A 14,705-nucleotide genomic window follows, 5' to 3' on the forward strand; every position below is an offset into this window, starting at 1 on the left:
CTACATATCATTGCATATTGTCATTGACAGCTGCAACAAAATCTGACAAAACAGCATAAATGTTTCTAGGAATGAAAAGTTTGACTGCATTTTTTTATCCACACTCTGCATTCAACTAAGCTTTAACCAGTGTTTCAATATTTGTACTAGTTTAAGTAAATGTTTTGAAACTATATTTCAGGGAAAGTTTAACTACTACTAAAAATGTCACTGGTCAGTGTGGTTCTGTCTAAACTTTAGTGCCAGTGCCCATATGTTTGGCAAACAGATTTTGTTGATCTTAGTGATGTCAGTTCCCTGAAAAAAAAAAAAAAAAAAAAAAAAAAAAAACGTATTTCAAGGAATGTGCACTTTGTCCACTTAATTATTTACATGCTTACTAATGAATTTAAGCCCAAAACTTGGGTAAGGATGGAGCTTTGCATTACTTTTCACAAACTCATTATTTTTAAACCATGTTTTAAGCTAACTACACTCTACATAATTGAGAAATGTAATCAATTTAGACAATTATAAAAAATAAAAAAAAATAATGTAATCTTTAAAAAAATGTAATCAAACCTCAACTAAACTTCTGCTGATATGCGCACTTCTGGCACACGCATTAATAGTAATATTGCATGGGAATTGACTGAGAAGGAGTGACTAGCCGCTTTGAGTCATTGCTTTCCTGTTCCGATAAGATAATAATTATCAAACCAGTAGTTTAGTCTAGGGCATACGCCATATGCCCACCTATTTTTCAAAGGATTTTGCGTATGCCCACCTAAAATTTGTTATAATATGTCCGCCAGAACAGCGAGGAGGCTTTTGACCAATAACGTTTAATTATACTGAGGTGATGCCACAGCACCATTGATTGAATTGTGATTATTATTATTATTATTATTATTATAATAAGTGTACAGAGATTTCTTCACAGAGCAGCAGGAGGCAGGACCGCAACTGAAGGCACATGCAATAGATGAAATTACTCTGATGTCACCGGAAGGAGCGGGGCGGAGCGTTTGTTTGTAAACAGTCACTTCATCTATAAGACAGTTCGACTTAGCTGAGCTACCAATCAGAACGTTCATTTTAGACGTGATATTTTCTAACCAATCATATTTTCTGTTTCATTAAGGGCCAGGATATTTATAGCATCTACAGTGAGATGCGCCTGCAGCGCTGGAGTCACCATAATTATTCTGTGCTGTATATTTACCTTGTGGTTAAAAGTGAAAATATTAATGCATTTAAAAGAAAAACTTATGCTATTCTACTTTGTGAAAATACTGAGTGTCACTGCACCCGTGATAGTGTTTTTATGCTCTTCTCAGATGACGAGTTGTCCCGTAATTGTATCAAATGTAATTTTTTTTCTGTCTATAACTGCTGTCAGTTCAGTGGTGCCTTTTTTTTCCTCATGATATCCTCGATAAAATCACATTATGCCCACCACTTCAGTCACTACTTCACCACTGGATCAAACTGATGTCTTGCTCAAGTAGCCTAATCAACAAGTCAGGCATCAGCAACTTGAACAAGAGGTGAGCGCTTAAGCACGCCTCTTACAGCTTTGACACCTTAATAACTCATTTGTTTCATATTAATATATCTAAACAAGTATCACACTATCATAATCACATGATTTCACTAGCAAGTGTCATCAGTGTGTGGCATTTTGCGTGAAACTTTAAGATCCAAAAGGCTTTGTTTTAGCCTATTAGGCTTTAATCAGTATCACACCTAACCCAAAGGAACACTAATCTCACCCAGGGTAACTAAAAAATAAACCCATGTCAATAAAATAACATAATTAACATTAAACGGAACTTAAAACATAACTATAACCCCAATAACTTTTAAATGTTTATTTATATTTATTAAATGTACCTCATTAATTATGCAACGACAACAGCCAATAGCAAGTCCTCAAGCATAAACAACAACAGACATTAAAGTATATTCCTGGTAAGGACTATCATTCAATGTAGTTTTAGCATTCGATATTCATTTAAATAGGTAAATGTGCCATTTTGCTCTTTGCACCAAGAACAGTGACAAAATGCAGACGTCTGATCGGTCCATAACCACTGATATAAAGCCCCGGACACTGAATAAAAAAAAGAGCACCAGACCCGGAATAAAACAAGAAATGAATTAAAGTGGATGAGGGCATATGCCATACGTGTTGTTTGTAGACGTGCGTTGAACCAAGGAGATGTTCCGTTATACACAAGTCCAGATGTTTATGTGTGTAGTTATAACTTGCATTATATGACTTATATGATAGTAGTAGAATGACCATATACTGTCTACACAATGTTATCAAGCTTATCAAGAACAATGACGGTGTTTATAACCTATGTGGGTTTCGTGTTATTCTTCTTTCAAGAGGGAAATTTGTCTTAATTCACAATAAGACAAGATTGATATCAAAGATCAGTTATAAAGTCAGCAGCATTAGACAAAGTAGGATAATGAACAAAATTGCTTTGTATCCTATTTTTGGGGATGAGGAAATAACTTTAACCCTTAACTCTTCATGTCACACAAAGTAGAATGCAATATGCTGCTTTAAAATCAGTATAAAACACAGGGCGTATTGTGCTTGTGTACTGTTGTTGAATGCAGACACAAACAATAAAACAACTGTCAAATGATTTAATAAACACATAAAAGAGAGGGACCCATACATATGAACATGCAGTTGAACCAGTACAGTGTTCCAGAAGTATCCAAAATCGAAGACAGCTGCCTCAAAGGTATGTGTGAACTGTGCATTGACAAGTTTATAGCCAGATCTCTCTCTGTGTGTCAGTGCAGAAGCAGTTTGAATGGCTTTAAATTACATCAGCATCCAAACTGTGTATGTAGATAAATAACTAGCCAGTCACCATGATTTTGACAATCTTGGAAGCTGGTCTGGTATAAATTTACAATTTGTTTTAACTATATATTTTTTTAAATATAAATTGGCCATATTGACATTAATGATATGACGTCACAACAATGCCATAACGTAAGGAGCTATTCATAAGTCTACACACTAGAACCAACAGTGTCCAGCAACTTTGAGAAGCCGAGCAGGAATAACAATCAACAGAAGAGGTGGTAGGCTTTATCTGTTGGACTATAGCTAATCAACTCAGTGAGAGATATAGGTTCAAACCAATCAAACAAAACAGAAAAAGTGAATGGTTCAGAGGGGCCATGACTAATAGTGGTAATGCAAGATCGTAAAGCATCAACCTCAACCAATAAAGAAATCTAAAAACGCTACACAAGCTTCAGGTGTAGCATCAAGACAAGAGGTGGCAACACTGAATTCATGTTAAACAGAATTTTTGGATTGAGGATTTTAAGAGATTATGTCAGAAAGATATTTGTTTTTTGCATCTTTTGTAGAGTGCTGGTATGCAGACAGACGATTCTTAAGGATTTCATTAGACACTTGCAGTCTGTCTCTGCTTTCCTACATTCCTGTCTGAGAGCACGTGTGTTATTAACCAAGGCTGGGTCCTAAGTTTAGGTTTAGTTTTAAAAGAAGCAACAGAGTCTAAAATGCAAGTACAGGTATTGTTAAAAAGAGTGACCATCTCTTCTGTGCCTAGACTTGGGAGTAGCTTCATTCAGAAGCTACAGTGGTGCTTCAAAATAAGCTCCCATTTAATATTCCCTCTATTGTCTATTGGGCAGAGCCTTTGACCACCTGAGCAGAAACATACTGTATGCATTCAGTCAAAAGTTTTGAAACTCTTGATTGCATTTATATTTATCAATTTTGTTTTCCAAGGCTTAAATGCTTTTATATTTGTAGCTTCCCAAAACTTGGGAAGATGCATACAAGACAAATTGTACTACATCAAATGGGGATGCAGTAAATAACGATCACACTAAAGTTATTGTAACATTGGTGTCTGGAGTGGAAGAGAGACACAGGAGCGGAATCTTTAATAATACACGCTGGAGTGGAACAAACGCTAAAACAAACACTAAATCTTAACACCAAAAACTAAGCACAACATAACACTTCAAGGACTGACAAAAGATGAACAGAACTAGAGGGGATTTATACAAACAATGACTAATGATGGAATTGAGAACAGGAAGTGATGAGGGCAGTGGATTCTGGGAAATGTAGTGCAGGAAAAACTTCAAAATAAGAGTCCTTGAAGATGGAGACAGATTGTGACATTTACACCCCGTTAACCGTGGCAGGCTACGGGCACTGGCCCGTTAACCGTGGCAGGCTACGGGCACTGGCCCGTTAACCGTGGCAGGCTACGGGCACTGGCCCGGGGTTACCGCCATATTTCACAGAATATGGGAGCAATGCAACCTCCATGGTCGCTACCGCTGACTGCGGCGGGGAATCGACCACTGGAGCATGAAGAGGATGAGCCCCCCCAAACAAAATTTAGTGGGATTGTATGGAGAGGAGTTATCTTGGAGACAGGGGCCGTGGAAGGAGTTGTGGAAGGCATGGAGCATGTTCACTGTGGGAGGAGAATCAAAGTCCTCATCCTCCAAATCCACAGTGAATGGTGAGCTGCAAAGCCACCTCCACATGGTCAGAGATCGTCGAGTGAGGACCCGACAGAGGCATCAGCTCCTTCAATGCACTATTCAGGCCAGCCCTGAAGAAACTCACTAGCGCATGGTCATCATAGTGCAATAAATTCATGAGATGGAGAAACTCACATATGTGATCCTCAACTAGATGGTCTCCTTGTTCTAGGAGGAGGATTGCTACTGCAGGAGGTAGATCCATTTGGTTCAGTTAGTCCTTCTGTAACAGTGTCTGGAGTGGAAGAGAGGAGACACAGGAGTAGAATCTTTAAATCCTTTAATAATACACGCTGGAGTGGAACAACCGAAAGTCTCAACAATAGTAATCACTGGAGTGGAACAAGCACTACATTTTTACATCAAAAACTAAGCACAACATAACACTTCAAGGACTGACAAAGGATGAACAGAACTAGAGGGTATTTATACAAATGGAATGGAGGACAGGTGAGGAGGATTGGAAACAGGAAGTGATGAGGGCAGTGGATTCTGGGAAATGTAGTACAGGGAAAAAATTCAAAATAAGAGTCCTTGAAGATGATGGAGACAGACTGTGACAGTTATTGGGTTTAATGTTGTTTTATACGCCAGCATTCAAATCCTTTCTGTCACAGTTTTGGTTTTGAGAAGCAGTACCAGTGAAGTCACATAAAAAGAGAAAAGCAGATAAATTACATATTTTCCAAAAATGACATTGAAGTGTCGTGTGGAGGTTGTGAAATTTAGTTAATACATTTTGTCCAGTGAAATTCTAAAGAGAATCAAAAGCAAAATCTCTGACTGTAGTGTGCACTAATGAGGCAGTTAATTGTCTTAAGTGTTCAGTATCAAATACAGACTGCTGTCCCTCTCAGGTTGTTGAGAATGACAATCTGACTGTCCTTTGTAGGATTAGAGTGACATCTAGTGTTATCAAGAGTGCAGATATTATTTAAGCTTTTGAGTCCAGATATTTCCTATGACTAATTATAAAATATGCGATTTAATAAGAAATTATTATTATCTTATTATTATTTTTTGAATGAATAATTATGTGGAATTTAACTAGTAAAAACCCAAGAGCACATGACTTTTGACAAGCAGAAATAGAACTTTACCCCTGGAACTTGGCATCACCCTGATATTTTATTCTGTCATTTGATTGGTTTATATATTTTTGTGTCAACAGTGACTAGTAAAAATTAACTAGCATAAAGCATATAAACTGACAGCTGTTCTTTCCATAAACCCAAAAGTTTTATCTCTTAGAATATCAGGATGAAGGTGGTTTTCACTCTTCTGCTGCTGCACAGTGTGTTGCTCCATTATGGACAAACTGAGGAGCCAGATTTAATGGCAAAAGAAAATAGCAATCAGCCCAACATCTGGACCGAGGTGAGGAATATAAGAGACATGATGGTGGAGCTCAGAGTCAAGTTGGATATCATGATGAAAGAGAATGCAAGTTAGTACTGACTTAAAATAATTCTGAACTTTAAAATTTTGTGTAGCATTGAAAGTATGCAGTATTCATACTATTAAATAGGCTAACATATGTGTCAGGTAACATGTATAAAAGTGTTTTGCTTTTGTTTTATTGTTTTATAGAATTGGCAGAACACATACTGGAGCTAAAGAAAGAGAATGCAGGTATTCACAAGTGTGTTTAGAAGCCACTCACTCTTCAAAATGGAATGGAAGACAAAAAAGATTAAAGGGCAGATTTAATACAATTCATAAAATACAAATATAACTGCTTTTTTGAAGGTCAGCTAAAAATGAATGATTCGCATAATTTTAGGAATAAATGACCAACTGAAGGCCTATGAAACCCAGCTAGAAGAGTTTAAGAGAGATAATGCAGGTAAATTGGTACAATCAAAATGTAAAAATATAGAATTGTATAGGAATGCCATTTTTGTTATTGTTGCTTTTGTGTGTAATCAGTAATGTTAAGAGAATGTTGAGCACTTTGTGGACTGTGACCTGTGAACGGTGTAACATTTTCTGACAACAGAAAAACCAAAGGTGGCATTTTCAGCTGACTTAGGTATCCGTGGCGATGTAGGTCCCCATAATACTGAAATCACACTGAAATTCAATAACATCTTCACAAATATTGGCAACAACTACAATCCAACAACAGGTACTCGCAGTTGCATATCCAATGCCTTGACTAAAGGAAACTCTCTATGTAGTGCTATGAAACTGCACAGATTCTATAAAAATGCAAATTCTAATTTTTATCAATTATCAATTACTCAGCAGATTTCTTTTTATTTTTTATTATTTGTTTTGTCAATGGCAGGTATCTTCACAGCATCGATTAAAGGAGTCTACTACTTCAGATTCACTGTGTGTGGCGTACAAAGTGCAAAGTCAATGGGTGGATTCTTGTATAAAAATGACATGAAAATTGTATCAGTAGGACAGTGGCGTAATCACGATCAGCACAGATATGCATCCAATGCAGCTGTCCTGCAATTGGAAGTGGGTGATGTGGTTTCAATGAAGCTCCTCCCAGGTTACACCATCTATGACAGCCCAGATAACCTCAGCTCCTTCAGTGGATTCCTGATTCACCCTTTATAGTCACATACCATTGTACATTTACATTACAAAACTGAAACTGCAACAAAATATAAACAATGCAAAAGGAAAGCAAAAAGTAAAATATTACCAAAATAAAAAGTATAAAGCATGAAAAATATTTTTTATTTAACATTCAATGTTCAACAAAGGTTACACCAAGGTTTCTTACCTTGTTGTAGTTCATTAACCCTTTAAGCTCGGATAAGAAAAATTAGTGATCAAAATATTAATAACAGTTTTGACCAACACAAAATAGGTAAAGTATTAGAGCTTAGAATCTGTACTTTACAATATATGCAGGCATTATGAAATTTGCAGACAAATCAGAAGTGTTCCGTTTTGATAATTTATTAAACATTTTGTAATGTTATTGTAATTGGTAAAAACATCAAACTGATCAGATAGCTATGTGTCATATGTCATTGGAAAGCTCTCAAAAAGTAGAATACAACCAGCTAAATTGTTTTACTCACAGACAAAAAATATAGCGTGTAATAGATAAATACCTGTCTTTGACAGACATGTTATATGTAAACAGGTGTTGCTTATAAGCTGCATTTTCACTTATAACTTCATGAAAAATAAACAGAACATAAGATACCATTACTTAGAGAAAGGGATTCTCATTAAAACGTGCCTGCATACAATGCAATCATATACATAGATCATTAGATAATCCACACGAAGAACAATGTGCACACAGCACATAATGGGCTATCTGGCTAAAAACATGTTAGCTTTCCTGGATTAGATGACTTCATTGGAATTTATGTAGTACATGGTCCAGTGTCATGGAACGCTAGGATTAGGATTCAGATCGCTGCAACCAGAGCTGGAAGTCACCCAAATATGGGCAGAGAGGATTGTTTACTAAAATTACATATGGCCACCAGAAGATTCAGGAGAACTGAATGAGATCTCATTATTCATGCTTTATTGTATTAACACAACATTTTCCTCAGTTACATGTGACATGACTGGGAACAAAGCAAAAGCAGTTTCTTTTCTGAGCTACCTTATTTGCACCCTGAGATATATATGGTCAAATCAGAAAAAATAAGAAAAAAGGTACATTTTTGGCTGGTTTTGGGTTTTTTTTTTTTTTTTTTTTTTTTTTTAGCAGTTTCTTAGGCTGAAAGTCTCATAATTTATCATAATCTATATCATTAAAAAATGCAAAAACAATGTCTTTAAAATGATACCAAACAACACTGTTTTTTATTTTTTATTTTTATTATTTTTTTTTTTTTACAGTTATAAGCCTTTAAATTTGGGCATGCCACTGAAACAGGAAATCTTAAAAAAAAATAAATAAATAAAAATAAAAATATTCATAGCTTAAAGGGTTAAATAAAAGTTGCCTTTCAAGGTTTAGGTTACAGTGAATGTTTAAGTACAAAAAACAGCCCTGGTAAATTTTTTTGTTTTGTTTTGTTTTGCATGGGCATTTCGGAAAACATTATTACATAATGTATTATTCAATAAATATTAAGTATTAAATTATTACATACTTTGAGAGAGATTTATTGTTTGGCTGATTTGAACGCATCACAGCAGAATCTCTGATGATAATATTGTTGTTAAAGGCTGACATCTAGTGTTAAATTTTGGAATGCTATTTTTGCAGATCTAAATTACAAACAGCCATATATAATGAATTTTAAAATTAGCATGAGCAAAATGAAGTAATTCTGGAGGCAATCTTTTTTCTTTGATGACTTGATTTTCATTATTTCTTTCACTTTTGCAAATTCGTATAACCTTCTGAATGTCTTCGAACAATTTGTTTGTATTTAAAGGAGTCATGAAATGCTCTTTTCTTACAGTTTTATTCTCTTCCCTGAGGTCCACTGATAATGTTTGTAAAGTTTTTTTTTTTTTTTGTGTTTTTTTTTTTGCTGCATTAAAACAGTCATAATATAGTAATAAATGATAATTTAATCCACCCTGTTTTTGGCCCTCTGTCTGAAACACTCATATTTGACCTAAGCGCCTCCTTAAAACTTCAACGTTAACGGCCACTGTTATGATTGGCTAACATCCTGCGGCCCCTTGAATACAGCCATTTTTGAAACTCAGTCGGAAGAGAATGAACCAGCTCAACAACATTACAAAACTAAATGTCAGGGTTAACACATAATGCACATCCAAAACATTGCATCCGAATATATTAAACTGTTCATCTCAAGCACAACAGTTAACAATCACATCCTGTCAACACCAGTCGTGAAAGTTGCGTTGCGTCAAAAGCAATAGAACCCATTATAATTAATGATGCTATCTACCATGGAAGTGTCCATTGTGGTGCGTCGCGTTGTGCCGACAGTAAACAGATGTCTAGTTCCATTTTGCGTTACATGCACAGGTGCTACTTCTGCCAAAAACACAAATAAATGCTTTAGAAAGTTTGTGTCGACATGCCTTGAGATAGCCTCAAGCCTTTGCGTCATGTCTGCGGAGGCACCCAGTGTAAACAGGATGTCAGCACCATAAACTATCACACATGAATGAAACTGTTTACTCACTGTAATGGGTTCAGGATGAACTGGCAGAACAGTCAACATAACTTTAATGACATAAAAGAACTGAAACATAACATAAAACACATAGATGCACACAAACAGCGGCCACGTGTGTCTCTCTCAAACTGGTGCCCCTGGCTCGTCTTTATCCCCCTCCCAGCTGATTAGGTGACTCAGCACCGGCCGTGCACCCTCAAGGCCAGGCCATGCCCTCCTCCTTGTCACACTCCTCCACTGCCCGATTCAGGCCGGGGGAAACCTCCCCTCCCCTCCTTTCCTGGAGAGGAGGTGTTGCCCTTCTGGCCGTCCTTTTGCCAGCAGGTCTTCCCTGCCTCTCTGGAGTCCTGGGAGAGATGTAGAGGGGAGAGGGAAAGAGTGAGGGGGAGAGAGAAAAACTCACTCACCGGTCCCCGGACACACCGTCGCCTGGTCCTCAGCTACTCCTCCACCCTCTGGCGGACGGCAGTGAGTCCTCCGACCCCTGGTGGATGGAATGGCTCCTCCCCTTCCTGCGGATGGCAGCGGTTCCTCTGACTCCCGGCGGATGGCAGCGGCGAGAACTCCACAACAGCGCATCCCTCCTCCTTCCTGAGTTTCGGCACCAGTCTAACGAGTTCAAGATATCTTTAATGACATAAAAGAACTGAAACATAACATAAAACACATAGACGCACACACACAGCAGCCGCATGTCTCTCTCTCTATCTCTAACTGGCGCCCCCGGCTCATCTTTATCCCCCTCCCGGCTGATTAGGTAACTCAACGCTGGCCGTGCACCCTCACGGCCCAGCCACGCCCTCCTCCTCGACACACTCGTTTTTTGTGATCCCGTCCAAGTGTTTTTAACTGCCCCATCCTTCAATAACAGTTTCTTTGCAAAGCTTGAATTGACGGGAATGTTATGAGCCGAACATATAATCCACTCTAAAATACGCTGAAGACACATCCACATCCTGTTTGCAGTATCATTCCTTCATGTTTTCATACACCAACAAATCAAAAAAGAACGCGTCCATGATGCGTTTATGCTCAGCTGAATGACAGAGAGCTTCCCTTCTTCAGAGTTGTAACTTCACACCGCGTCTTTAAAAAGCAGCCCGAGATATGTATCAATCAGTCAAAGACGTTTGTCTGTGCATGTTTATGTAGAAACACATTTAAATCCACTCAGGCACATGAAGGTGTCCTGTGTAAGTCCATTTAGGATTAATCTCCCACGACAGGCCCCATCTCTCTGCTCTTTACATGTGTGACTGAATCTGAGCACCAGTGGGTGGGGCCATGGGTGCAATGATGGAAAAATAGGCATTGCATATGCATATGTATTTGGTCCTTGTGATGTCACAAGTTCCACGAATCCCAAATGAGCCATTTGCATCTTAATTTAAATAAAATTAATTTTCTATTAAGGAGGACATTTTCAGTTCTGAAACTTACAATATATTTTTATAGTACAATGACATCTTATATGTCAAAAGTTCAAGGAAAATTTGATTCCTCATGTCATGACCCCTTTAAATAAAACCTTGTTTACTTAAGAATTGTGTAAGACAAATTACTTAGTGAATGAATGATTGTGAATTACCACAGTATGTCTGCTTTAGGCGTGGAACTTATTATATTCTGGTTTAAAAAAATTCTGATACTATTGCTTCAGTCCGCTCTTGCTTTTGAAATATTGCTAATTCATTACAGTATGTGTAAATCTGACACATTGACTATATAAAGATAAATGCCTTCTCTCCTCAAACTTTTCTACAGTCTTCCAGAGTGAAATTAATTACAGCCACTACTGTCAAAAGTTAGCTGCAGCACAAACATCTGATTTTTTATTTATGTTTTATTTTTTTTCAATTGATAACTTTAGAACTGGTTCAAACAGTCTAACCAGATTTAGACAAGGTCTAAAACAATAAGATGTGAAACTGTCATAAAACTGTAATATAGATTTAGAAATGTATGATTCTTTAAACTTTCTTATTTTCTTTACATTTCCGTTCCAACAGCAGTTTTGCAAAACATTGCATTGTACGGAGGAAATATTTTAGTAGGCATGCCTAAACTATACTGTTTTTCTATAATGTTGGTAATTTTAACACAGCCCCTTGGCTTGCAGAACCTCTCCCTCTATTCCCTCTATCCCTCTCCTTCTCTCTCTCTCCCCCTCCCTCCCTCTCTCTCTCTCTCACCCCCTCCCCACCCTGCCTAATTTCAGCTGAATTTAGGATGCTTCTGACCCAGCACTGGATTTACATACTGTATGTGAAAGAGATTAAAACCGAGAGAGGGCGAGGAATAGAGAGGAAGAGTGACTCTGTGATAGACTAAGAGAGAGAGAGAGAGAGTGCGTGCAAGGCTGAGGATCAATTCATCTTTGTGCTTGCTGTCTCAGCAAGCGAAGGTGAGAGCAAATCAAAACAAATCAAAAGCAAACGCCTCTGGAGAGAAGCAGCTGAACAGCATCCACTCAGTCTCTGAAGGGCAATGATGACTGTCTGCGGAGAGCTGGAGGAGTGAGTGTGAGAGGGCAGGTACTGTGTTTTAACACAAGATCATGTGCAGATTTGAGTCATCTTTGATGAGTCTCCTTGCTGCCCTCACCTACTGAACAATAGGACCTCTGGATACTGAAACCTCCAGATAAATACCTGCACTATGTCAAGAACGTGTGGAGTTTGGGTTTTAAGACATAAGTGAAGGTAAGTCCTTGTATATGCACAAAATAAATCTTTGTTGTTGTGTCTGGGCTCTGGCCTAGTGAATAGTGCATGTGCTTTGATATGTTGAGCTGTGGTGATCATGTGGATGATGCAAGTTTGAATCCTGCTTGCAACATTTCCAAATCACATTTCTTACATTACTCAAAATGTAATTAGTCACCCACACACACAAATACTCCTAAACATAGACACACACACTCATGTTGTCACTGTTTACTCAGAGTAAATATACTGCAGTTTCTCTATATTCATGAAACTTTTTTAACAGATACATCAGATGAAATTGGTATCAAATATATTACAGCAAAGTTACTTTTCCTGATTACAAATTGGTCTCTCTCTCTCTCTCTCTCAAATTCAAGTTTAAATTAGCTGTATTGGCATGACCGTAGTAGCACAATGTTGCCAAAGCATTGATTAATAAAGATTGTGGTACACTCTCACTCCATGTCCTCTCTCTTTTGTGTATATTTATAATAAAGGCATATAATGGAGGCAAAATGGCCAAAAATGTGACTAATAAGGACAAATAAATCTAAAGCAAACAGAGTGAGCCTTGTTGTTCATAAACTAGAATCCTTCCTGGAAATAGTTTGGGCTATTGTCATTTTATCATGTGTTGTGCCACAGCCTGGTGTCACCCAGAGGGGTCAGCTTGACATCCACAACAGAACATCAAGAGAGAGATGCCAAGGGAAATTAACAACAAGATTATCTGAAATGTTTGCACATGGCCATTCAAGGCTGGGAGTTAAGTAGTGATCGACTGATTTTGTAATGGCTGTGCCGATATCTAGATATCAGGGTGGCCGATGGCGCTGATATAATGACGATATACAGTATATATGATGTCACACATAATAAATTACATGTACATAAAATGTCTAATATATAAAAAATATTTATAAAATGTATTTAGCATTATATATACTCAATTTCATGAAAAATTTTAACTTTGTTAAAATATAAAAATCTGTAAAGATTTATGTTTTAGATAGTAGATAGCAGCTTCTCCTGGTTTCTTTTTAGTCTTCCCATGTACCAGTACATAAATTGTTAAGTAGTAAATAACAACAGTGCACTACTAATCCAGTCACCATGGAAGATGTGCGCATTAGCAATCACATTTTCTCACAAAAAGTCCTTATAAAAATAATGTTTTTGCACAAAAACTTGCATGTGACATTGTGAAATGCTCTCATTTATTTTTCTATCCACAAGAAACAGGTGCAATGGAGTTATTTCATATTTTAATAGTAACTTTTAGCAGCCAAGCATATTGTGCAAATGTGCAAATAGTGACTCTAGAGCGCTGTATTTATTTATTTATCTCCCCTTTTTCTCCCCAATTTGGAATGCCCAATTCCCAGTGCTCTCTAAGTCCTTGTGGTGGCATAGTGACTCGCCTCAATCTGGGTTGCGGAGGACGAATTTCAGTTGTCTCTGCGTCTGAGACCGTCAACCCATGCATCTTATCATGTGGCTTGTTGAGCACATTACCACGGAGACATGGCGCGTGTGGAGGCTTCACACTATTCTCTGTGGCATCCATGCACAACTCACCATGTGCCCCACCGAGAGCGAACCACATTATAGTGAACACAAGGAGGTTACCCCATGTGACTCTTCCCTCCCTAGCAACCGGGCCAATTTGGTTGCTTAGGAGACCTGACTGGAGTCACTCAGCAGGCCCTGGGATTTGAACTCGTGAACTCCAGGGGTGGTAGTCAGCGTCTTTACTCGCTGAGCTACCCAGGCCCCTAGAGTGCTGTATTTATAACGTGCTCAGCACATTTTGGCACGTGTTAGAATGTGTTGTACGCCAGTCTGTTATAATTGTAACACAATGGCACGTGACGAAACAACAAAACGAACTATGACTGGTAATTTACATGCCTTAGATGGCTCCTTCTCATGCAAATAAGTGATTCTCGGTGCCATCACGTCATGCTAAACTAATCAGCCTAACGGGAAAATATATTGGCTGATGCCGATAACTCACCCTTCATTAAGCCCCGCCTTCAAAGCGTTTCTGACCAAACCTATCTTAGCAATTGTTGCCGTCCGCTATTTCTCTGACAAGTACTTGCTTTTTTCCAACATGAGTCTATGGGAGTATTCTGTGTTTGAGTAGATTTGTGCCTAATTTTATAGAAATTACCCAAACAAATGTAAAAAAAAAAACACTGTTGCTGGGTCACTTGTAATAGTGACACAAGGTACCTAGGATATCGTTTGCCTGAATTCTGATTGACAGTCTCCACAGTTTTCAATCAAATTACTATGTAATTTAACAATTTATTTTTTACAAAAAGTGTCAGTTAAATATGCTTTACAG

General features: G+C 37.8%; 1 protein-coding gene across 2 annotated transcripts; it reads left to right on the top strand.

The window, feature by feature from the left end:
• Positions 1-5,783: 5,783 nt before the first annotated feature.
• LOC127433167 (complement C1q-like protein 3) lies at positions 5,784-8,628 on the top strand. Of its 2 annotated transcripts, XM_051684867.1 has the most exons (5): positions 5,784-5,998; positions 6,142-6,183; positions 6,335-6,397; positions 6,551-6,679; positions 6,842-8,628. In XM_051684867.1, exons 1-5 carry the CDS (start codon positions 5,812-5,814, stop codon positions 7,123-7,125), a joined length of 705 nt encoding a protein of 234 aa, XP_051540827.1. In that variant the 5' UTR covers positions 5,784-5,811; the 3' UTR covers positions 7,126-8,628. The 2 variants fall into 2 exon arrangements, with proteins under 2 accessions (XP_051540827.1, XP_051540828.1); XM_051684868.1 differs by lacking the exon at positions 6,335-6,397.
• The last annotated feature ends 6,077 nt before the right edge of the window (positions 8,629-14,705 follow it).

The sequence above is a fragment of the Myxocyprinus asiaticus genome, chromosome 43 (genome assembly GCF_019703515.2).
Source record: "Myxocyprinus asiaticus isolate MX2 ecotype Aquarium Trade chromosome 43, UBuf_Myxa_2, whole genome shotgun sequence".
In the NCBI taxonomy this organism is placed as follows: Eukaryota; Metazoa; Chordata; class Actinopteri; order Cypriniformes; family Catostomidae; genus Myxocyprinus; species Myxocyprinus asiaticus.

Excerpts from the sequence above, each read along its gene's own strand:
- LOC127433167 (XM_051684867.1), top strand. The coding sequence starts at position 5,812 with ATGAAGGTGGTTTTCACTCTTCTGCTGCTGCACAGTGTGTTGCTCCAT. Across the intron at positions 6,184-6,334 it reads GCTAAAGAAAGAGAATGCAG|GAATAAATGACCAACTGAAG; the intron begins GTATTCACAAGT and ends GCATAATTTTAG. Across the intron at positions 6,398-6,550 it reads GTTTAAGAGAGATAATGCAG|AAAAACCAAAGGTGGCATTT; the intron begins GTAAATTGGTAC and ends TTCTGACAACAG.